Source organism: Crinia signifera, chromosome 2 (assembly GCF_055691185.1).
Source record: "Crinia signifera chromosome 2, ASM5569118v1, whole genome shotgun sequence".
Lineage (NCBI taxonomy): Eukaryota > Metazoa > Chordata > Amphibia > Anura > Myobatrachidae > Crinia > Crinia signifera.
Genome location: NC_139218.1, coordinates 53,463,469 through 53,489,034, shown reverse-complemented (window position 1 = coordinate 53,489,034; position 25,566 = coordinate 53,463,469). Strand labels below are relative to the sequence as shown.

Genomic DNA, 25,566 nt, shown 5'->3' with positions numbered 1-25,566 from the left:
CCATATATCCACACACCCTCCCCCCACACACACAGAGGAGAGGATCGGCGGCCACAGTAACCTGAGGCGTGAGCAGATCGGCAGCCACAGACTGGCATATTGCGCTTTACGAGGGCAGAATTATAAATGTGTATGTGTGTTTGAGGAATGCATATACAGTATATGCACCCACCCACCCCTACACATATACATACTGTATATGCATTCCTCAAACACACATACACATTTATAATTCTGCCCTCGTAAAGCGCAATATGCCAGTCTGTGGCTGCCGATCTGCTCACGCCTCAGGTTACTGTGGCCGCCGATCCTCTCCTCTCAGCCCCTCCTTGCTTGGCCGCGGCGCCGATCCTCTCAGCAGCCACAGCCCCTGCTTGCCTAGCCACGACGCCGCAGCGCCGATCCGCTCATCCCCTCAGCCACCACTACCCGCTGGCCTGGGAGTATTTTCTGGCTGGCTGCTGTAGTGCTGCTCCCGGCTAGCTGAAAACAGCTTCCGGTTTACAGCACAGCAAGCCTGCCTGTCAGCCGTCCAAGGGATTGTCCTCGGGTCCTGCACGCTATGGGGTGTATGGGGGGCGAGTGAAGGTAACTACTGGGACACGGACAGCGGGTCCGCATACAGCCGCGGTAAATGCCAGAGGGGAGTTCCTAGTGACGCCACTATGCACTCTGGCGCCGGGTACAGTAGGGAGCGGGGGAGCCGGTGGCAGGGTGCACGACTCCGGCGCCAGGTGATAATTCTGCGCCTGGAGCTTGTGCTCCACCGGCTCCACCCTAGCTACGCCTCTGCTCTGTATATATATATATATATATATATATATATATATATATATATATATATATACACATCTAGCAAAATACTGTAACAAATAATACCACTTGCATAGAAATAGCATTTATATTTTTGTTATCTTATGTACTTTTATTTGCTTTATATGGCTTTATATGGCTTTTGTCCTTTTTTGTATTTTTTATACTAAAACAAAGGGGGGGAAACTGCCAGACCATGTTATCTTCACATGGAAAAAAAAAGTTAATTCCCATTTATACTTTATGCAGATATCTGCAAATGTGAGGCAATACCGTGTCATCCATCTTCTGGGACCCACCATCCAGTTAAAGTTCAGCATTATCTCAATGACCTGAAACATGTTTCAGAGTTGGGTAAAATCAAATGTCCACAATCGGGTAGAGAGCTGGCGTCTCTATCTGCATGCTGGGGGGGAGACCTAGGCATCCCCCAGGTTAGTAAGTATGGCCGCATTATAAATTACATCAGATATATATCCGAGAGAGGTCTGAGATCCTTTCTCACTCGCAGTGTGGGGAAAGAATTCCCAATATGGACCATGTGACGGTGTAATGTATTGCTCCAAATCATTCAGCTGTTTGTCATACCAGGTCGCCTGACAGCCATATTCCGGGCTTGTAGCACTGGTAGTGCTGGATGTGCCATTCTGCCACTGTGGATCCTGATGCCAGTAGGCACACTGATAGGTCTCCTCTGCTACGTAATGCTGAGAAATGGAAGGAGATGCCTGATAAGAGGTTGGGTGCCCGGCTTGCTGCGTGGTCGTTATCTGCTGGTCATTGTGTCCATGGGTCATTGGCTGGTGTGTGGGTAGAGGAAGGGCAATCAGGCGATCTCTTTGATTGTAGCAGTGGGATTGGGAAGCAGCCGCCAGAAAGAGATGAGAAGGGCGACATGAAGAGCCTCTCCTGTACAGTGATCTGTCCAACTTGCCACTCTTGTTCTTCCGAGCCCTGCGGTTCTGGAACCAAACCTGTCCGTAGAAAGATAATCTTGTTATTTGGATTATAAGAAACATATTTTGAAACCATGTAAAAACTCCATTTTTGAAAGGTGCGGGATTTCAATAGAATGTAAAAACCAAATTTCTATTTTTTTTTTTTTTGACTGACGCAAATCTAAAAACTAACTTCTATGTTAAGGTTAATTTAGGTTTTGTAGTGCTGCGCTCTGCCTAAGTATTAAGGTGTGTGTGATTGAAAAAAAAACACTTTACTGGTAAATCAAGGTGCGAATAACAGACATGCAAGATTTAAAAATAAAATAAAATAAAAAGTGAAAGGTGAATAACAAACTTAAGTATAAACATAGACTGCAAACAATGTTGCAGCACAAATGGATATATTGTTTAAATAAGCAACAGTTGCCGATGTGTGCACAACATAAGGATATATCTCATCTCTGACGTGAAATTTACCATTCAAAACAACAGCTCAGTAAGAGCGTACACACTGCCCAACCAGGACAGACCACCAATCTGACTTCTTGGGAGTTTGTGCACACATCGGCAACTGTTGCTTATTTAAACAATATATCCATTTGTGCTGCAACATTGTTTGCAGTCTATGTTTATACTTAAGTTTGTTATTTACCTTTCACTTTTTATTTTATTTTATTTTTAAATCTTGCATGATGTTATTCGCACCTTGATTTACCAGTAAAGTGTGTTTTTTCAATTCAATAACAGACTGTTATTCAGATCACACACACCTTAATACTTAGGCAGAGCGCAGCACTACAAAACCTAAATATTTCTGTACAATCAAAGGACTAGTCATCCTTAAGTGCAGCTGCTAGCCGAACACGATTCGGTGCGCTGATAACAAACCCATTTCTTTATGTTAAGGTTAAGCAGGAAGGAGCCAAACTTGGATTTAGTGGAACGTTCTGAGTATTCAATAAAACCAAACTAGGCAATGGGAGCTTTGTGCTGAGCGACCGGTCACTGCATGCAGTAAAAATCTAGTCAGGCAATAGCGAAGCGCAGGACTGCACATCGCCGTCACCGGGGGCCATACACAACGAGCGATCCATGTTCCATTTCTAAGCGATCTAGTCAGATTGCTTAGAAATGGGACTGAAATCACCCCATGTGTATGACCATTAACTGTAAAGCATCATGCTAACATCATATCTACGTCACAAGGATCTACAGAACCAAACTAAAGATACCCATACACAGTGCGATTGCCTTGTGCAATGCGATGCGTGCTCTCGTGAACATCGAAGACAGGGTGTATATTAGATTATGCCTACCTCCCAACATGACCCATTCCAAGAGAAAAATGCTCTATATTTTGCCTTTCCTCTTAATATATGATTGGAATAACTGTTTTAAACAATTTACTTTATAATAAAGGAAATTCAACACAGGTGATTGCAATCATAAATCAAAGGTGTGTACACACTGGCTGATATATCGATGCTCCATCGGCCAGTGTGTACGAGTAATATATCTGTGAATGGCATCACTCACGGATATATTGCGTCGGCACAGTAACACAGCTGATTTCTGACATATCGGCGCATCTTGCTGTGTGTATGGGCGGGCTACCGACTGCCCGTACAGCTGCACCGGGAGCCGCCGGTGATTGACAGCTCAGTGGGAAGGCGCCTTCCAACATTTGATGTCACTTCTGACAGATCGAGCAATGTGTATGGAGAACACACTGCCAGATCTGTCTATAGATATACCTGTGAGTCTCCAAAACACTGCCATCTGCTGGCAGAGAGTGAAACTACATCTCTTTCTCACACATGCACAAACGCAGAAGGTAGCAGACTAGCTTTTGAAGCTTTTGCTTTGAGCGGGCTTTCTAGTATATCTATAAGTGTGTACCCAGCTTAAGATGGAATTACAGGTAAAGAGCATTTTGTACCTCTTGGAATGGGATCATGTTGGGAGATGTGGATTGTGTTTAATAAATTAAAACCTAATAAATTCGATTTCAACTAATAGTCTAATAATGCCTGGGAACTGTTTATAGCGCCAGCTAATTAAGATACATACCTGCAAGAATAAACGCAGCCTCTGTGCTACACATTGGCCCTTATTCTGATCGGTGCGGCCGGATCCGAATATGCGGCCAGCACCGTGCATCCTAAACCCCGCCTTCCATACGGATCGCCAACTCCGTCCGTACGCGGTAAGAAGCTGTCCGAACGTACCGCACGTGTATTTCTCATGAATACGCCTCCTCCATCTCAGGGAACCTCCCCCATCATTCGATGGTCGCAGACCATCGAATGCAGGACCGAGTGGCCAGGCAGCTCCCGCAACCTCAGACCACACGGGCAGTTCTTCGTGCAAAAGCAGGGATCTGGGCGGGCAGCTGACATCCGGCAATGTCATATATCCGCCCCCTACACGTGCGTCACGGCCGTATTACCATATGTACGCCCAGCGTTTGCATGGGAACGCCCATGAAACGCGGGGTGTAAACATATGGTAATGAGCCCAAACAGCCCTTCACACCCCTCTCCACCCCCTCTTCGTAGTGTACACATTTCATGCGGAATGTGGCCGTGCGTCCCGCTCGCACATGCGCAGAGACGCCTCTGCACATGCGCAGACACAAAACATCGGCGGCTCGAACGCACGCAGATATTACCGCACCAACCAGAATAAGGGCCATTGAGACAGGAATTAGGAGAGCTAGTGTTCTGTATGGGGGCCAGAGGAGGAATTACCATTGGCGCTGCAGGTGCAATGCACCAGGGCCCCTGATGAATAAGGGGCCCACTGCTGTCCCTGTCACTCACTGTTTTTTTCCTGTTACCCTCTGCCACTACTTGTCACCCACTGGCCATGTTGCATATTGTAAATTTGGATTGAGGTGGAGGAGGGGGGGTCCAAAATATATTTGTGCACCTTAGCCCACAAGCTTGGACACTGTGGGGGTATCCTGATGCAGTATCCCATGCGTCCCCCCTTAATCTGGCTATGTGTGTATGTTATACATAGTGTGATCCTATCATCTGGACATCTGCTGGAGTCGCATCTAGTCTCTGTGTACTGTGTGCCGTGCGAGCGGTGAATATCCCCCAATTGATCGTTTCTTACTAACATGTATGTGAGCTTATACACTTTTTAGTAAACTTGTTATACATTCTGCTCATTTGTGCGCTTCCTCTTATGTTGTTGTTATATATAGTTTAATGTTATTATATGGTTAGCATTACTGCCTTACAGCACTAAGGTCATGGGTTTGATTCCCACCATGGCCCTAACTGTGCAGAGTTTGTATATTTTCCCCGTGCTTGCGTGGGTTTCCTCTGGGTACTTCGGTTTCCTCCCACAATTCTAAAAATATCTATTGGTAGGCTAATTAGCTCCCACAATATTAACCCTAGAATGTCTGTGTGTGTACATATGTTAAGGTGCCCATACACGGTGTGATGCTCGCTCCCACGTACATCCCATTGCACAGATCGAAAGGTATGTGCTGCACATACCTTTTGAACTAGGTCCCGATCGCATTGCATGCAAATCGCATGTAAATCGCATGCGATTTGTGTGCAATGTGATTGGGACCAAAACGCATGCAATGATTGCACTGTGTATGGGCACCTTTAGGGAATATGGATTGTAAGCTCCACTGGGGTGCTGCAGAATATGTGTGCGCTATAAAAATAACTGGTAATAAATTAAATAGTTATCTCCCTATCTCCCATAGATGTCTCCCCCCTCCTCCTTGTCCATCATTGAATAACATGTCCCAAATTCCTCCTGTTTTGATCATCCTCCCACCTCTGAATAAGACCCACAGGCCACCGTATCTTTCAGCAATGAAACTACGTGAGAAGTTCTAGAATGGGTGCAGATCACTAGACCGACAGTGTCTAGTTCAAAAGTCAATAGGACCACCACTATTGGCTGACAGGCAGAAGGTCGACATGTGAAATAGGTCAACATGCATTAGGTCGACATGGTCAAAAGCGCGACAAAACAAAAAATATCGACATACCGTAGGAAAGGTTGACATGGGAAAAGTCTGACATGAGTTTTTCATATAGTTTTGGTGTCTATGTTGACATTGGTCAACAAGGACATCATATTAGTGTATCACGGTGCCTTGCTGTACTCGGCACACTATTATATTCTCCCTCTATGCCCACCGGGATGGTAAAGTATGAACAAGTAATTTTTTTTTTTAAATGATAAAAAAAAGTAATGTCGACATTTTCCCCTGTCGACCTAGACACTGTCAACTTAATGACCGTATCCCTTCTAGAACGTCCTTAAAGACATGCTGACACCTGCACCCTTTACTTTAAATACTAAAATCTATGAAGATCCCTGTGTTCCATGCACAGCACTCAGCAAGAAGTGCAGGAGCTGCTATCTACCAGTGAGATGACATGATTAGCCTGGTACTGCCTGCACACTGCATGAATACAATGCTTACAGAAATCTACATCATCTTATCTGTATCCATTGCACTGATTCACTTCTGCACATACCTGGACCTTGGACTCGGGCAGCCGGATGATCTTGGCCAGGTGCTCCCTGGTGCTGATGTCTGGGTAAGGGATGACTTCAAACACGCTCTCTAGCTCCATCTGCTGCCACTTGCTGTATAGCGTCCTCTTGCGCTTCCTCTGGCCGGGGGTCCCGGTCCCTGTGGAGGCTGCTGCATCGGGCTTACCTTGTTCTCCCGACCCTGCAAACGTGCAATAGACTTATCAGGTATAATTTCCACTGACCGCAAAATCGTAGCGTTTACTGTGTTACATACATACCTATTGTATAAAGTATTATATTAGGGATTAATATTAGTGGAACATTAATCTGCGGCGATCATTAATGGCAAAACGTTTTATATTGCTATTCCTCTATCACTACTACTGCACTCATTATCCTACAGGCGCTTTCTCCAATCCTTGAGTTCTGGTGCACATGGCATCTACACAATGGGGATCCACTGCTACAGAATGGGGATCCACTGCTACAGAATAGGGATCCACTGCTACAGAATAGGGATCCACTGCAGGTGCACTGTGCCCTTAAACCATAGAGCAGCTCAATGGTATATTGAAGTCTGCCACTGTTTATTGGATAGGACACACTAGACTGTTGCAATGTATAATGAGTAGAGTTACTATAGAAAATACAGTATATATTATTTTGGGGGAAAAGTTCTGTGTGTCCTGCTGTGCCCTCTATGCCCATATACATCTGACACCCATAGATGCACCTACCTGTGGCTGTCACATTGTCCTTGCTGGGGCAGAGCGCTGCTTGCAGGTCCCTGCTGGAGAAGAATGCAGATCGCAGTATATTCTCCATGGTGTGGCCACTTGGCTGGGTATCACACTGTCCTGTACCAGTACCTGCCCAGCTCTGTGTCTTATAGCTCAGCAGCCAAACCTCCTCTTCTAGAGCGCAGTCCCAGGGGGTCCCTGACTCCACCTCACCTAATGCTTTTGAAGTGCTGGCGGTCTGACTGTCCCTTTGATCCGGGCAGGCTGACAATGCAGAGTGTCTGACACCTGGGCTCTCTCTCTGCTGCTGCATCACTTGCAATCCACTTTCTACTGATGCCAGACTGCTGTGGACTTCCTCACACAGGAAGAGGTGCTGCCTCCCAGACACAGCCCGGCCAGGGTCACCAGCCAAAGAGAATAGGAAGGAAATAGGAAAGCTGTCCTTTCATATGATCCATCATTGTATATAGATGCTTATTGCAGAGTGTGTCTATATACATGTACTCTATCTATCTATCTATCTATCTATCTATCTATCTATCTATCTATCTATCTATCAGATCTCTTGTATAGTTATATAATAGTACTTACAAAAAACCCCTGATAAGTCTGATTTCTTACCACTCATATCATCTATCATACAGTATCAGAGCAGTAAAACATGAATTGTCAGGGCAGTGCAATAAGCAGAGGAAGAACTCTGGGAGGCAATGGAGTCATCTGCCGCCAGGCTCCCAAGGGGGCACCTCTCCTCCCCATGCAAGTATAAATCAGTTATTTAAAAGCCAACAATATTGCTTCTGTGGCTGAGTTCTGAGAAATATATGTGTTATCTATCTATATTTCTATATATATATATTTATATAAGGGTTTATTGGGTTGTGTTGTGTATATGTGTGTGTGTGTGTGTGTGGGTGGGTGGGGGAAGGGGGGGGGGGGGGGGGGCAATATATATCTTGCCTCCGGGCATCTGGAACGAACTTATGCAAACACTACAGTTTACAGAGGGATCACAATGAGAAGGGTTAATAAATAAGGCCCTTAATCTAACCAGGCTGAAAGGGAGATTTATCAATGCCCGTAAAGAGATAAAGTGGAGAGGGATAAAGTACCAGCCATTCAGCTCCTATCACTTTACACTCGGTTTAAAAAATGACAGTTGGGAGCTGATTGACTGGTACTGTGGAGTCTGTGACCCTAAAGTCCCAAGCACTGGGTGATTTTGAGCTGAAACAAGCTCAGTTTGGGATACGGTCGTTGGGTCGATAATGGGAAGATGGACAATGCCTGACACCACTTGAAAGACACACATCTCAGGTGGACAAGCTGTAGGTCGACTGGAACCTAAGGTCAGCATCATGAAGATCGACAACAGTATTACATCGGCACGCCATTAGATCGACAGCACTTACATCGACATCTACTAGGTCGACACGCATTACATCGACACAGCACTAGATCGACATAACACAGCGTCAATATACTGCGTGTCGATCCTGTGATCCATACCCCTCGCTGGCCATGCGCCTACTATTGCGAGAACACCTGCGCGAGATTTCACAACAGGCGGCACTCCCATTTTTGGGGAGTGCCACGGAAAAAGACAGGCGACTCCTGACCATTGGGGAGGAGGGCCACAGGCATCAGCAGCTGCCCTGAAAACCCCAGGGCCATCGCAGTGCTGAGTAAGTCTAGGCTTACGACGCCACGGCACATGGGGGGGGGGGATCCAATTGATGGTGATTCATTACAAATGGATTTCCCCCTATTCGCATGCTAAAAGTAGCAGCCCAGCGATCAGCTCTGAATCGGGCCCTTTGTCTGGATGTTTATACTTCCTCACAGCACTGAGGTCATGGGTTCTATTCCCACCATGGCTCTAACTGTGCGGAGGTTGTATATTCTCCACGTACTTGCGTGGGTTTACCCGGGGTACTCCAATCCAAAAATATACTGGTAGGCTAATTGGCTCCCAACAAAATTAACCCTAGAATGTCTGTGTGTGCGTGTACATGTGGTAGGGAATATAGATTGTAAGCTCCACTGGGGCAGGGACTGATGCGAATGTTCAAATATTCTCTTTAAAGCGCTGCGGACTATGTGTGCGCTATATAAGAAACTGTTAATAAATAATACATAGGAGCCAATCAGCTTGTAGGGTACTTGTGTATTATCTGGGCGCCCGATTTTTTCATTGCATCGCATGCAATATAGTGGCATACAATGCAATGCAATGCAATGCGATTTATCATTGTAAAGACCCAATTTTTAATTGTATAGTCACCCATGGGTGATTTCATACCCCCACTATCCAACTACGCATGGAGTTGATTTTATATAGTGTGGCGAGTGCAGCGAGCCACCGAGCCTGAAGCGTGGCTAGCACAGCGAGCCCCGCGAGGGGACGCAGAATACATGTAAAGTTATCCACGTCCCCTCGCGGGGCTCGCTGCGCTCGCCACGCTTCGGGCTCGGTGGCTCGCTGCGCTCGCCACACTATATAAAATCAACTCCATGTGTAGTTGGATAGTGGGGGTATGAAATCACCCATGGTTGACTATACAATTAAAAATCAGGTCTTTACAATGAAAAATCGCATTGCATTAAGTAGTGGCATGCAATGGAAAAATCGGGAGCCCAGATAATACATAAGTACCGCTTGTAGCTATAATTTATCTTCCCATGTGGCTATGTGCTTGCTCCTTACCCTGTGCCCCGTGTGCCTGCTCCTTACACCCTGTGCCTGCTCCTTTCCCGTTATCCCCCCCCCATGCCTGCTCTCTCCCCTCCCCCCCCCCCCCCCCCCTGCCTGCTGCTTACCCTGTGCTCTGGGGATACTGCCAGCAGGCCATGAGGAGGGTGGGTGGCAGCAGCAGGGAGACAAGGAGCCGGTGATCCAGCGGCAGAGGCAGTGCGGGAGCCGGGAGGGGACCCAGCTGGAACCTAGCGATGCTGCTGCCAATCAGTGGAGGGGAGAGGAGGAGACCAGCAGCACACATCATCCATAGTAGCGCTCCGTCTCCTCACCCCACCCCTCCCCGCCGCCAGCTCGCAGCTTTTGGTGAACTCTGACCCGAGCCCAGGTAATATGTAGCCCTGTATATGGACCAGGCCCAAACAAATGATGCCACTCTATGCCATACTTGCCTACTTTTGAAATCTAGTTTCAGGGAGATTATAGTTGGTAGGAGAATTTCACACAGCGCCTTATTGAGGGGGCGTGTCATGCTCCACCCAAAGGGCGTGTCTGATTCCATATATGGAGAGATTGTGAACGTGGCACCTAGAAGCGTGGGTGTGTACTGCTACATCTGAGAGGAATCTTTTCCAATGACTTATATCCAAATGTAGATGAGCCCCAGAGCAGTTAGTAAGAACTACTATACTCGGTAAAGTGCTGGGAAATGGTGCAGATGATTCAATGTAAATGTATCTGTCTCTCATTCCTTTTTTCCCCAAAAATATAACAGCATAATGTGGGCTAGGTGAAATGAGGGAGATTGCTAGACTAATGAGGGAGAGGGGGAGATTGCTGCTATTTCAGGGAGTCTCCTGCAGAATGAAGGAGGGTAGGCAGCTATGCAGTAATATCCAGATCGCATTTTATGGATTTGGTATGAAATCCAGACGGTCAAAATCCCGACAGGGTCAAAATCCCGAATGAGTCATAATACCGACAAGGACAAAATCCCGACAAGGGCAAAATCCCAACATTTAAAATCCCGACAAGGACAATATCCCAACATTTAAAAGCCGGACAGGGTCAAAATACCGACATATAGAATGTACAGGTGAAAAAGTCAACATGACTTTCAGTCGACAGGTCGCGAGGTTGACATGGGTTTTTTCACTGTTTTTTTTTTACCCGAATATCGACACAGTTGACATGGACACAGTTGGAAGTCCATGTCGACTCGCAATGCTTCGCTCGCAATGCTTCGGGCACGGTGCCTTGCTGCGCTCGGCACACAATTTTATTCTCCCACCACGCCCTAGTGGATGGTAGGGCATAAAATACCGCCTGTCAACACATGTCGGGTCAAAAAACAGTGAAAAAACCCATGTCGACCTGTCGACACAAAGTCATGTTGACTGTTTCACCTGTACATTCTATATGTCGGTATTTTGACCTTGTCGGGATTTTGTCCTTGTCGGGATTTTGACCTTTTCGGGATTTTGTCCTTGTCGGTATTATGACCCATTCAGGATTTTGACCCTGTCGGGATTTTGACCATCGGGATTTTTACTGCATCCCCATTATATACGTGGTCCATAATAAATGGGCCCCTTTTCCCATTGCAATCTGGCCAATATATTATATGCCTGTATTAAATTCCTTTTTACCTATAGATTATAAATGTTATTGCTTGGACAATTGGGAAGTACCTGTCTATTCTATCTATCCCTAATAAAGGCCCTTATTCTGAATCGGACGGTACGGCCCGCGTGCGGCCGTACCGCCGATGTTTTTAGTCTGCACATGCGCAGAGGTCAATCTGCGCATGTGCAGCCCCATTCGCCGCAGACGTATTTCGTCCGCCGCAAAGGGGGCATATAGGGGCGTGAGGGGCTTCATACCCTCATTTCCCTATGTATACGCCCCGCGTTTCATGGGCGTTCCCATGCAAACGCGGGGCGTATGCATGCTAATCAGGGTATGACGCCACTGATGGGGGCGGAAAGCTGACGTCGCCGGATGTCAGCTCTCAGCCCCCATACAAGCTATCACACGGACGATTGTCCGTGTGGTCTCAGCTTGCGGGAGCTGCTGTGGCGTGCGGCCCTGCCTTCGATGGTCGACGACCATCGAATGCAGGGGGCAGCTCCCACCATGGTGGAGGCGTACGCCCCACCATTTTTATGCGGATCCGTCTCGTGGGCGGGGATTGGTTTGTGCGGCCGGAGCACCGTGTGCGGCTCCGGCCGCACCAACCAGAATAAGGGCCAAAGGGAGAGTGATGTGTTCTGCAGTGTAAGTGCTGTTTGCACGTGGCCTTGCCCCAGGGATAATGACTGTATGACTTCCACATTGTTGTGACCTGAGGCTCACAGAGGATGTGTATTTGGAGCAGACAGAGGAACACTACTCCCTCAGTGTTTGTACAAACAGTCCATGTTCCTCCCAGTCCTCAGCTCTGACACTTATTGTATTGTCAGAATGAGTTCTGCAGCTTTTACTTTCAGGGTTGTCAGAGTAAAGTGTTTGGGTGAGTCATGAATAAGATACAGCACTGTGAGGTAAGGGATGGTAGCTGTGGAAAAGACCAACTGATTATACTCCCGGGGCCTGATTCAGCTTCGTGTCCAAATGAGCAAATACGCTATTCAGTGATTTTTTGTAATCTGCGCAGAAAAATGAGACCACAGACTAAGGGCTGGCGAAGGCATCGATATGGCTGTTCAGAGGCAGCAACGTGGCGTTGTGGGGTGTGATGTCACATGCATCCACTGCCATGTGAAACATGGCAGCCCGCCGTCATGCGCAGCCAGGAGGATACCCTTCATTTATTATTTATTTATTTTCCGTTTCTTATATAGCGCAGCAGATTCCGTTGCGCTTTACAATATGTGAGTGTTTCGCTGTATAGCAAGAAGTTCGCATATTAGCAATCACATCATGGGGAGGGACTGACCATGCGGAGCGCCCTTGTCCTATGATGGGCCGAAAACAAAAACTGTTGCTCAGACACGGTACTGTAGTTTGATTGAAACAATTTGACTGAATGTTTTTGTCTTTTCCTGGGTTTGTGAGCACATTTCTGTTGTCTTTGACCAGGAGTATTTGGGATTCTCTGTATTTTGGAATATGTGCATATCATAATGAGAACCGAGTCTAAACATGGAATGCATTTATATTTCTTGTACAGTACACCTTATACACATAGCATGAAGGTCATTTTATATATTCATTATCTAGTGTTCATTCTAGCACCCGCTAGCTTTGAAAACCCATGCAGTTCCTGTTCCCTGCCTGGGGTGTCGCTGTCTGCTGTAGTGTTTCTAACACAGGTCTGGTTTGCATATCAGTGCTGATATACAGACCACACTGTGCTAGAAGCACTACAGCAGACAGCGACACCCCAGGCAGGGAAGAGGAACTGCATGGATTTTCGAAGATAGCGGGTGCTAGAATGAACACAAATTTTCTGCATGAAACAATGGGCCTCATTCAGGTCCATTTGCTCCCCTGCACGTTCGCATGGGGGAGAGATGTTTAGCGACTGTGCATGTGAATTTATGCTTGTTCGCCATCCCGTTTGCTCCTAGCAGTGCTGGTGGGGGGCAATGGGCTGCACCCATGGGAATGTCCAGTGTTTCATGGGTGTTCCATGAAACTGCTGGGCGTTCCTATGTTAATTCGGCAATGACGCGGGTGCTGGAGGCGTACAGCTGACTTCACTGGATGTCAGCTGCCTGGCGCCTACAGCCTTCCTGTACTGGGAGCATGCAAACCTAAGGCACCAGAGAGTGTCTTAGATTTGCATGCACAGAAATCATCCAACGGTCGGTGACCGTTGGATGATTTCCTCCACGCACTCAAGCTGCAAATGTTAATGGAAACTCAGTGTGCGAAGAGGGGTGTTTGTGCAGGCAGCGTTTAAACCACACGCAAAGCTGCAAATTTCTTTATTTCTGCTTTTTGAGTGGACCAGAATAACCTCCAATGTGTACAATGAACCATTAAAAAGCAAAGATGTAACTGTCTCATAAATATTTTGATTTCAGAATATTTTGGATATGGAATTTCCAGATATAAGGGGCGGAGAGAGAGAGACGTTTTCTATACATTTCACTCTTTATTATGGCACAGAAATACAAGCAGGAGCAGGATCTTATTGAATAAATGTTTATAGGGAAAGACATTTATCCTGCTGATTTTCTTTGCTTAAGAGACTTCTCACATCCCAGCCAGTACTCGGCAATGGGCCGTGGGTAACGGGGATAGACAGAATCCACACGTTTTGTCTGGAGGTTCACGCGGTAATATTTGTCTGTAGGATAGAAGAAACAAAACATGAGGCCAGGGGATCAGATGATTATATTTACAAATGGCTGAACTTTAAGAACTTGGGGATATAGACAGAGCTTAAAAAACAATATGTTACTGCAGTGGATGTTATAATATCATGGAGAGTTTGGGACTTGGACTCCATCACTAGTTGTTGGCTCACCCACCCTGCTGCACGGTAACCCACCCGAGCTCACCCACTTGGTGGCAGTATCTCTTCATGCATTCCCCCCACTCCCCAGCTATCTCACCCAGCAGCCACTCATGTAAGAAAAATAAGGAAGAAAAAAGAAGATTTAGAACAAGTCTGCAAAGGAAAACAATGAGATTAAAAAATAGAGACGATTGCATAATATTTGATTCTTCCAAGTAAAGGTGCCCACACACATTTAGATTTTATAAACAATCTAATCTCTTACCCAATTTCCCTTAAAATCCAGAACACTCTTGGACACACAGAACGATTGCATAAATGATCAAAGGATTAGATGGGTCATTTAACGACTGCAAATCATAAACACATCGTTGCCACATAGTTCATTATGCCTACATACGGAAGGATGTTGCCAAATCATGCAGGTCGCTCATCTTTCCACATGTTGAAGGAATCAGGGGGGATGCTCTAACATCCGCTCCCCAGCTCCGCCGCCCATCGCCTGCATAATTATCGCATATGCAGTAACACATGCGATAATTATAGCAAAGGACAGCTCTTGCGTTAAAATCAACTCCACGCCGATGTGGATAGTGGGGGTATGAAAAGGTCGGAGGATGCGTTCCGCCGCCTGTCGCCATGCTTCGGGGTGGCATGGATACTGGGGGTGACGCAAAACAATGCCAGAGTTGCTTACAATTTTAAGCACCCATCACATGTAATACTATGCACAAATCACATCTCATTGCATCACATGGCATAGTAAGCAGCCATCACATCTCATGGCATGGGTGCTTATACAATGAAATATCGCATCGCAACGCATTTGGTGCCATGCGATCCTATGCGATATTTCATTGTATAAGCACTCCTGTGCACTTAATATGGACATGCAATTTTCCTACGCAGAATAGCCTACTGAGCTATTTTCTTAGTGGGCGCCGTGCTACTACACAAGTACCCCAGCAAGTAAAAAAGATCAGTGTCCCTTCAAGAATTGCTTTCACTTTCTGTTGTGACATCTTTTAACGCACAAAGGAGTCATTTGGTCCATCGGTGACCATTAGTGGTCAATGGTGGTACTTTACTTCATAGAAGTGAGCAGTAGTCTCTCTCTCTCATATAGATATAATATATATATATATATATATATATATATATATATATAGTCCAAAGTTCTAAAATGTCTCCCAAGGGTCCAGGATAGAACAGAGAGCGGCACTCAACGGATTTTAAAAGGTCAGGTTTTAATAATCAAGGTGGTACAGGTGGCATCAAATGGGCATCATCATCGACGTTTCAAGGCAGTGAGCCTTTTCATCAGGATGCGCTCAAAATGCATATAGTGCTATGGTGTGTGAAAAAAAAACAACTATATATATGTATATATATGTGTGTCAGTCTAACACACATAGGATGAGGAATGGCAGCACAGGAATGTCAGTGTCCCTCATTGCCCCTTCCTCCAGAACACGTCCGTGTAATAATAAGCAGGCTCCTTGCTTTGGGGTATTACTCACCATTTTTAAAGAAGTATACACTCTGTACTGGCTGGCATTTGGCACGGCTTGGTGGAGGAAGCCAGTCCAGATCATCTTCATCATCATAATCATCAAGCAAATCATCGAGCAGGATCTTATAGCTGGGTCTTCTCTTGCGGCTTTTCCTGCGTTTAGACTTTCTTCTTTTGCTACGACGTAAGGGAGGACTTTTCTCTTGTGGAATATAGATCCTGCTTGGCAGCACAGCATCCACTCCATTTGGCACCCCTTTCCAATCATTGCTTATGTATTTCGGGCCTTCAGTTCTTAGCGGTGTGTCTATGGAAATAGGTTCATAAAAAATGTGCAGAAAATACATGCACGGTTAACATGCATGGTAAAAGTCACATAAGGACGACAAAAGACGGGAGCACTGCCTATATACAGGCTATAAATCAGTTTGGCTCATTCCTAAAATTAGAATAAGGGCCAGGGCCGCTGCTAGTAATGTTGGGGCCCGGGACTGACCTTCAGTCCGGGCCCCCAGCGGCACCCCCCTCGCGCACGCCGGCACCCAGCCAATAACTACAGTATTACTTACCTGCGGTGGCGGCGGCAGCGCAGCATCGCAGCACCTTCTCCCTCCAGGCGTTGGGACTCAGACGGAGCACTCACTGCACAGTGCAGCCTGCAGAGCGCCGAGCCCCTCTGTATCCTAGGCTCGGCAATCTGCAGGCTGCACTGTGTATTGTGCGTGCCTGTCAGCCGGCGCCAGGTGGCATGGTGTGGGTGCGGGGGGGGGGGGTGCCGTGCCACTGTGGGCAGCTGCCCGGGCCCCTCCAGAGGCCGGAGCCCAGGACAGCTGTACCCCTGGCACCCCCCTGTCGGCGGCCCTGATAAGGGCTAGATGTATCAAGCATCAAAAAGGTGATAAAATGGAGAGTGATGGGCTTCCTTTCATATCCACCACCACCCCGCACGACCCCCGCCTATCTGCGATGCCCACCCCCCAACCTCTGCCTGGGCAGCATCCTGCTGTGCTGCTCGGACCAGTGACCTCCTCCTCTGTGCACCTCTTCCGGGTGAGAAGAGGAGGCGGAGCCAAGCAGCCCCTGCAGCTGTCTGAGCAGGGGCTGCCGGGCAGGAGGAGGGGGGAGAACCGCCGGGGACCCACTCACACATCGCCAGGCGCATCACAAAGGGCACCTCTTAGCGCAAGAGCTGTCCTTTGCGATAATAATCGCATATGTTAGTGTATATACCATAACAGACTCACCTATTAACCATGTTCCAAACAGTAAGCTAAACAATTCCCAGCTGTCATCCTGCATCTCCACATACTGCGTGAATACCTCTGATGGGGATGAGGCAATGCACTCTTCCATTGAGGGCTGGTTAGCAAATTCATACTGCCAATACTTGTTACCTGTGAAGGAGAAATACACACTCATCTTACACACTGAGAAGCCACTGTATCCACAGATTGCTTCATAGCATACTTGCCTAATTTTGAAAAACAGTTTGAGGGAGATTATAGTTGGTAGTAGAATTTTGCACAGCGCCCGATTGAGGGGGCGTGTCATGCTCCACTTAAAGGGCGTGTCTAGTTCCATATATGGAGAGATTGTGAAAACAGATTGTAAATGTGGCACCTAGAAGCGTGGGTGTGTACTGCTACATCTGAGAGGAATATTTTAAAATGATTTGTATCCAAATGTAGATGATCCCCTGAGCAGTTAGTAAGAGCTACTATACTTGGTAAAGTGCTGGGAAATGCTACTGATGATACAATGTAACTGTATCTGTCTCTCATTCCTTTTTTTCACCAAAAATGTAACAGTGTAATGTGGGATAGGTGAAATGAGGGAGATTGCTAGACTAATGAGGGAGAGAGGGAGATTGCTGCTATTTGAGGGAGTCTCCTGCAGAATGCAGGAGGGTAGGCAGCTATGCTTTATAGACTGGCTGAGGCAGAATCTCTTATATATCTGTCACTCATCCCCTGTGTGGGTAACGTTCCCGCCCAGCGGGATACAAAAGCCCGCCCCCCCTAGGGAAAAGACCAGTGTTCTATGTGTAGAACATTTTCATGTGTATAACGTTCCAACCCCTTGACATCACCTCTCCCCGCCCAGCCAGGGCTACAGTACACGCCCACCATCCACCATTACTCCACAGCCACCATCCACCATTACTCCCGCAACCCCCCTCTGCCATCACCCCCCCGCGCGACCCCCCTCCCGCGATTCGCGGGACCCCGCGACCCCCCCTCCCCCGATTCACGGGACCCCCGCGACCCCCACTCCCGCGATTCGCGGGACCCCCGCGACCCCCCTCCCGCGATTTGCGGGAACCCTGCGACCATCCCTCCCGCGATTCGCGGGACCCCCGCGACCACCCCTCCCGCGATTCGCGGGACACCCGTGACCCCCCCTCCCGCGATTCGCAGAACACACTTAGGTCAACAGTCATTAGGTCGACCACGTTGGGTTGACAGGGGGGAAGGTCAACAGGGGTATAGGTCGACAAGGGGTCAAGGTCGACAGGTGTTTAGGTCGACATGGGGCAAGGTCGACATGGGTTAGGTCGACAGATCGTTAGGTCGACATGGGTTTTTCACAGTTTTTTGAGCCGACATGTGCCAACAGGCGGTATTTCATGCCCTACCATCCACTAGGGCGTGGTGGGAAATAAAAAAGTGTCTGAAGCATCGCGAGTGAAGCGAGGGGGTGCGGTTCACCTCCAACTGTGTCCATGTCGACTGTGTCGACATTCGGGTAAAAAAACAGTGAAAAACCCATGTCGACCTAATGAACTGTCGACCTAACCCATGTCACCTAAACACCTGTCGACCTTGACCCATGTCGACCTTTACCCCTGTCGACCTTCCCCCCTGTCGACCTAATGACTGTTGACCTAAGTGTGGTCTGTTAGATGATCCACACCCCCGCAATTCGCGCCCCTCTCCCGCGATTCTACCACCACCCCTCCCCCCATGATTTGCAGACCCCCGCCCCCATCCCGCGATTCACGGAACCCCCCCGTAGCGCCCCCCCTCTCGCGATTTGCGGAGCCCCTCGGCACCACCCGCGCTCCCGCGATTCGCACCCCCCGCGATTTGCGCCCCCCGCGATTCACAGCCCCCCTCCCACGCCCCCTCCCGCAATTTGCAAACCGCCTCCTGCGATTTGCGGACCCCCCTCCCGTGATTCACGCCCCCCCTCACGCAATTCACGGCACCCCCCACACCCCCCCTCCTGCGATTCGCAGCCCCCCCCCTCCCGCGATTCGCAGGGCCCCCTCCCGTGATTTGCGGGAACCCCGCGCCCCACCCCTCCCGTGATTCGCGGGATACCTGTGACCCCTCCCGCTATTCCCGGGACCCCCACTCCCCCCCTCCCGCCATTTGCGGACCACCGCCCCCTCCCACGATTCTACCCCCCACCCCCCCGAGATTTGCAGACCCCCGCCCACGGAATCCCCCGTAGCACCCCCCCTCCCGCGATTCGCGGCCCCCCCCCACCATTCACACCCCCCTCCTGCGCCCCCTCCCGCAATTTGCAGACCCCCTCCTGCGATTCGCGGACCCCTCCCGCGATTCACGTCCCCCTCACGCAATTCACTGCACCCCCCCTCCTGTGATTCGCAGTCCCCCACGACACCCCCTCCCACGATTCGCGGGGCCCCCCCACCCGCGATTCGCAGTGCCCCCCTCCCGCGATTCGCGGGACCCCTGTGACCTCTCCCGCTATTCCCGGGACCCCCACGCTCCCCCTCCCGCCATTTGCGGACCACCGCCCCCTCCCGCGATTCACAGCACCCCCCTTCCTGCAATTTGTGACCCCCCTCCCGCAATTCGCGTCGGTACTTGTTTCCTAGCACGGCCACAACGATTTAGATCGTTGTGGTCGTAAGATAAAAAATCGGATCGATCGCATCGCATGCGATTTGGTCGCATACGATGCGACCGATCCGACCGACCGATTTTTCACCCGATTTTTTTTTTTTTTCCACCAGATTTGTTTCAATTGCCCCCCCAAATGTTACTAAGTGGGCTAGACCCCACGATAGACGTCAACCCGAAGCGTGGCGAGCGCAGCGAGCCCGCGAGGGGCGGCGGTGCGCGTCCTCCGACCTTTTCATTCCCCTACTATCCACTAGGGCGTGGAGTGAGAATAGAATAGTGTGGCGAGCGCAGCGAGCCACCGAGCCCGAAGCGTGGCGAGCGCAGCGAGCCCCGCGAGGGGACGCGTCTAACTTCACAGGTATACGCGTCCCCTCGCGGGGCTCGCTGCGCTCGCCACGCTTCGGGCTCGGTGGCTCGCTGCGCTCGCCACACTATTCTATTCTCACTCCACGCCCTAGTGGATAGTAGGGGAATGAAAAGGTCGGAGGACGCGCACCGCCGCCCCTCGCGGGCTCGCTGCGCTCGCCACGCTTCGGGTTGACGTCTATCGTGGGGTCATGGCGGGCACATAAAAAATGTGAAATGGGTCATATTGGGCCATTTCACCTTTTTTATCATTTTACCCTATGTGAGATGGACTTAATCAAGTCCATCTCATCTTGTGCCATTATAATGGCACAAGACCGACGCGATCCTCCCGATTTCAATGTTAAAAGATTTTTTAACATTGAAGTCTATGGAAAAATCGGGTCAATCGGTCGGTCGCATCGCGGCCGATTTTAATTGGTCGCGACCGACCGATTGACCCGATTTCTGTCATTCAAAGTGAAAAAATTGTAAAAAATCGGCCACATCGTGAGGATCGTGTCCCTTAATTAAGAGCCACGATCACTCACGATTGTGGCCTTTCTAGGAAACAAGTACCTTCGCGTCCCCCTCCCGCGATTCTAACCCCCCCCAGATTTGCAGACCCCCGCCCCCTCCCGTGATTCACGGAACTCCCTGTAGCGCCCCCCACCCGCGATTTGCGGACCCCCTCGGCAACTCCCGCGCCCCCTCCCGCGATTCGCAGACCCCCCCACCATTCACACCCCCCATCCGCGCCCCCTCCCGGAATTTGCAGACCCCTCCTGCGATTCGCGGACCCCTCCCACAATTCACGCCCCCCCCTCACACAATTCACGGCATCCCCCGCACCCCCCCTCCTGCGATTCGCAGCCCCCCACGACCCCCCCTCCCGCGATTCATGGGGCATGAATCGCGGGAGGGGAGGTCGTGGGGGGCTGCGAATCGCAGGAGGGGGGGTGCCGTGAATTGTGTGAGGGGGGCGTGAATCACGGGAGGGGTCCGCGAATCGCAGGAGGGGGTCTGCAAATTGCGGGAGGGGGCCTCCCACGATTCACGCCCCCCCCTGTGCCCCCCCCTGTGCCCCCCCCCCCTTGATTCATGGCACCCCCTGCGCCCCCCCCCCCCCCCCCCTGTGCCCCCCCTCCCTTGATTCATGGCACCCCCTGCGCCCCTCCCACCATTTACGGACATCCACAGCCAAGTAATATGTTACTACTATCGATGGCAGGGTGCAAAATCCCCATCAATGCCAACCATCGATGGCGTCTTCACCAATCCCTATCCCTACTCAGCAAGAGCCAAAAACCTTTACTACCCCTCATGCCCACACACCTCTATCACTGCCCTGCCTCCTGTTCTCCTGCCACGTAACTTCCATCAGTGGGTACCCGCTCACCCTGTGTTGCCCACATTCCCCTATCATGCTTTACCACCCAGCCTCCTGCTCTCATGCACCCTAACTCCCACCCAGTAGGAGGAGACACTGACTCAGGGGCACCGTCCTGTACTCCTGTACTGCCACACTGGACCCTCACCCACTGGCAGAAGCTGCACAGTGTCCCCCACCCTCCTCTTTAGTCCCCTTATGCCCACACACCCCATCACTACCCAGCCTCCTGTTTTCCTGTGTCGTGACCTCCGCCAGTGGGGAGCCGCTGACTCAAAAACACCCTACTATACTATTGCACACACACACACCTCAACAACATGCACACACAGCCCCCCCCCCCCCAAATGTCACTGTACCCTCCACACTATCAATGTACATCTTACTCTGTAACCGCTTTTTAATTAAGCAAAACAATACACACCCCCTTCCAAATCATATGCTCTCTATTTAACACACATACCTCCCAACTGTCACGATTACAGCGGGACAGTCCCGATTTTCGGGTCCTGTCCCGCTGTCCCACCCGCGGCAGGCATTGTCCCGCTGCTGGGGGTGGCAGTTGGGAGACCCCCCAATCTAGTAGAATAGACGCTGTGCGCATGCGCACAGCATCTATTCTTGTATGAAAATGAGGCCGCGGCTAATTAGCATAAGCCGCACCCTCATTTGCATACGCCCGCCCCCTTTTCGGACGCTCGCTATTTCATCAGGACAGAAGTTGGGAGGTATGAACACATTTCACCTATAACTCAAGTTGCAATACAGGGCATCTTTCATACAATTCTAACCATATTTCTCACAATACAAACGTTCACAAATTAAGGGGGCGCAGCCCCTCACGCCGGTGTAAAGAGCGCCCGTAGGGCGCGATGAATCACCTAGTGTTCAAATATGTTCTGAAACATGTATAGCATCTGAGCAAGGACTGAGTTGGTGCCGTGAGGTAATGCTCCCTCTGACCTTATACCTATTATACCCAGTGGTGTAGCTTGGTGCCATGGTGCCCGGAGCAAGGGCATGTTTTGCGCCCCCCCCCCCCCCCCCCCCCCCGATTTGTAGTAAGCGGGGCTCTTGTGCTGCGGAAAGAGGGCAAGGCCTAACATTATACCACACTGTAATGCCTATTCCACATTATGGCACCACCTCCCAACCCACCCACCCCCCCCCCCAAATAAAAACACCAAGAGGGTGTCTGGCCATACCTCCCCATGTGTCATACCCCTTTTTGTATCAGGACCCAACAGAGTTATCGACTCCCATGGCACGGGGCAAGGTGAGTTGAGGGAGGGGTGAGCTGGGCACAGGGGGGTGAGTTGTGGGAGGGGTGATCTGAGCACAGGGTAGGGTGAGGGGGGCACAAAGAGGAGTGATGTGGGCACAGGGTAGGGTGAGGGGCGCACAGAGGAGTGAGGTGGGCACAGGGTAGGGTGAGGGGGCACAAAGAGGATTGAAGTGGGCAGAGGGATGGATGAGGAGGTTCCATAGGGTGAAGGTGGTCACAGGGAGGGGTGAGTTGGGCATGGGGGGTGGTTAGGGGGCCACAAAGAGGAGTGAGGTGGACACAGGGTATGGTGAGGGGGCACAGAGGATTGAGGTGGGCACAGTGTTGGATGAGGAGGTCTCATAGGGTGAAGGTGGTCACAGGGAGGGGTGAGCTGGGCAAGGGGGGAGGGGGGTTGGGGGCAACAAAGAGGAGTGATGTGGGCACACATGGTAGGATGAGGCGATTTCATAGGGTGAAGGAATGGTAAGTTGAGGGGGAGACCCCTGCCAGAATGAGGGGAAAAACCTGATTCACCCATGTACAGCAGCATCACTCACCATTCCAAATCACAGCCGGCAGGATTTCTATTAAGGGTTAAGATGCCCAGTCGGAGATCTGCTGCTTCTGTAAGAATACGCAGCTATCGGAGGCACATTGGTGGATAGCAGTCTCATCAAAGGAGGTGAGCGCCGCGGTGTGTCAGCGAGGCGGGGGGCGGGGTGTAGCTGGAAGATCTGACATGCTGCTTTGAGTTTAGCAGCATGTCAGCTCTTCCAGCTACATCCCACTCCCTGCCGCACTGACAGGCAGCTCAGTCCTGACCTCTTCGGACTGAGCTGTCAGCCTATCAGCGACGGGTGGGAGCGGGCGGCACATGGGCGCATTTTATTGATTTTAAAAGGGGCAGTGCCAGCAACATAGTGCTAGCGGGAACGCTAGAAAATAGCGGCGGGGAGCGGGCGAGCTGGCGATGCACGGCTCCGGCACCATTTGATCAACCAGCGCCTGGAGCTTGTGATCCACCGCCCTCGATACGCCCCTGATTATACCTATCGCTTCTTGGCCTTTTGGCTAAGATCAAGTGTAGTATCTGTTCTTATCAGTGGGTATGGACTGGCCTCTGGCAGAGAATAGAGAAAGGCTGGACTGAGTAGCTGCTCTGATGGGAGGAGGGGGTGGGACCCCTCTTTTTTGCCTGGGAGCGGTGAAAAGTCTGGCTGAGTACCTTCACCTCTGCCTTTGGTAGGAGGTGTTGTTTCCGTAAATCCACTGGTAAGAGGGGGGGAGAAACACTGGGCCTAGTAGTTTGACTCTCTTGACGGGGTTCGTAGCCCCCGAAGGATGAGACAGCGAAAGGCTCAGTCTAGTATCCATTCCCAAGGAGCGGAGAAAGGCTGGGACTGAGTAGATGGCTCCTGTTCCAGAGGTTCGTAGCCTCTGATGGGGAGACCGGGAAAGGCCCAGCTTAGTACCTTAACCTTGGGATCGGAGAAACACTTAGACTGAGTAGATTGCTCTTCTGAGGGGGTCGCAGCCCCTAAGGGAGTCAGTCGAAAAGCCCAGTGGAGTACCCATTCCCATGCCAGGGGCTGGAAAATGCCCTACGATGGGAACAGAGAAACCTTGGTCGGACACTGATCGGTCGGTTGCTTGGAGTCCAAAGCTGCACTGTGCCCCCGGGGAAACTCAGGGGTGCCGAACATGCACGGGTGATCCCAAAATCACCATGCACTAGTATGGCACTTGCACTGCGAACTTCCCTTCAGGTAGCGCTTCACGTCCTTACCCCGTCCTTTTGGATGGGGTAGGACAATTTTTCCCACCCCCCACCCTGGCCTTCTGGCTAGGGTATCTTTATTATTTATTTCTCTTCCCCTCTCACGTTCGTCACTTTTCACGTTCCTTGTTTTTTGTAGTTTTGTCACGTTTTTTTGGGTAGTGTGGTCGACCCTATCGGGCCTTCCATTTCCCCAATGTGCCGAAGCTCTCGCCTTTTGGGGCCTCTCCAAACCTTCGGGTGCGGAGGACCCACCGTCCTAACCCTTCCGGGGGTTGAGGAATGAGGGTCTCTCTAAGCTTTGGCGAAGAGGACCCACCGTTCCCTATTTTCCCCACTTCGGCCTTATGGTTGAGAGGGGTTAGGGGAAAAACGGGGCCCGTCTCCTTCGGGAGATGGCCCACTTCGATCGCACGGCCCCCTTTGCACGTGTTTAGGCACAGCACTGGTGGTAGGGAGCACACCTCGGGATCCTGAGTTTTTTCAAACTCCCTCTGACCTTATAAAAGTCCTGCATGGCTCTTCCAGATTTAGCCACAGCCTCCTGGCCTTTCTCCTCTCCAAGACAAGCCTGGAATAGAGTCTATGAGGAGTCCTCGGGGGGTGTCATCAGGCACTGCCCCGATTCCAAACAAATACCACAATTTGTGGTGGATATATGAGGAGGGGCGGGGCTAAAATGCAGAGAAATTACACCGTTTTTGTCATTTTTGCTCCGCCCCCTCCCAGAAGCACTGTGATTTTCAGAGTATGTATCAGTGCCCTTACCCATTCTCCCCTCCTAGGGGAGGGGGGGGGGGGGGGGCTGCTATCAGCAGCAGCTTTGATGTCCCACGGGTGGCAGGGGGTGCTCTATCTTCCACTCAACATGTAGGACCTGGAGCAGTAACTTCTGCTAACTACTCCTTTACTGCACAGGTGGTGGGAGGGTGAACACTAACGTGTGGAAGGGGGCACTGAGCTGAATGAAGGGTCCCTTGTAAATAAGTTCAGGCAGGAGGGGGCCAAAATTATTCAAAACTAACACAGTCAAAACTAACACATTGTCTATAGCAGTGGTTCTCAAACTCGGTCATCAGGACCCCACACAGTTCACATTTTCCAGGTCACTCATCAGGTGCCCTCATTACTGACTGACACATTTTTAAAGATCCACAGGTGGAGCTAAATATTTCACTTGCGGTACTGTGCAGAGACCTGCAAAACATGCACCTG

General features: G+C 50.1%; 2 protein-coding genes and 1 pseudogene across 2 annotated transcripts in view; 1 reads left to right on the top strand and 2 right to left on the bottom strand.

Moving 5' to 3' along the window:
* Nucleotides 1–947: 947 nt before the first annotated feature.
* SEBOX (SEBOX homeobox) lies at nucleotides 948–7,245 on the bottom strand. Its single transcript, XM_083170975.1, has 3 exons — nucleotides 7,016–7,245; nucleotides 6,278–6,477; nucleotides 948–1,787 (listed from the first exon to the last, which is right to left on the bottom strand). Exons 1-3 carry the CDS (start codon nucleotides 7,101–7,103, stop codon nucleotides 1,233–1,235), a joined length of 843 nt encoding a protein of 280 aa, XP_083027101.1. The 5' UTR covers nucleotides 7,104–7,245; the 3' UTR covers nucleotides 948–1,232.
* A 6,549-nt stretch (nucleotides 7,246–13,794) lies between these two features.
* The window catches only part of VTN (vitronectin), a 30,181-nt gene continuing 18,409 nt past the window's right edge, over nucleotides 13,795–25,566 (bottom strand). The window contains exons 6-8 of the mRNA XM_083172117.1: nucleotides 16,942–17,091; nucleotides 15,705–16,004; nucleotides 13,795–14,013 (exon numbers count right to left, since the gene is read on the bottom strand). Of these exons, the coding sequence (XP_083028243.1) occupies nucleotides 13,886–14,013; nucleotides 15,705–16,004; nucleotides 16,942–17,091 (578 nt within the window). The 3' untranslated portion in view covers nucleotides 13,795–13,885. The remainder of the gene's footprint in view (nucleotides 14,014–15,704; nucleotides 16,005–16,941; nucleotides 17,092–25,566) is intronic.
* On the top strand, nucleotides 23,626–23,761 carry LOC146060882 (U2 spliceosomal RNA; annotated as a pseudogene).

What these genes read in the sequence shown, in the direction of transcription:
- SEBOX (XM_083170975.1), bottom strand. Translation starts at nt 7,103, where the DNA reads ATGGAGAATATACTGCGATCTGCATTCTTCTCCAGCAGGGACCTGCAA. An exon ending in GGACAATGTGACAGCCACAG is followed by an intron (nt 6,478 to 7,015) that starts GTAGGTGCATCT and finishes GCACGTTTGCAG; the next exon opens with GGTCGGGAGAACAAGGTAAG. An exon ending in TGCCCGAGTCCAAGGTCCAG is followed by an intron (nt 1,788 to 6,277) that starts GTATGTGCAGAA and finishes TTCTACGGACAG; the next exon opens with GTTTGGTTCCAGAACCGCAG.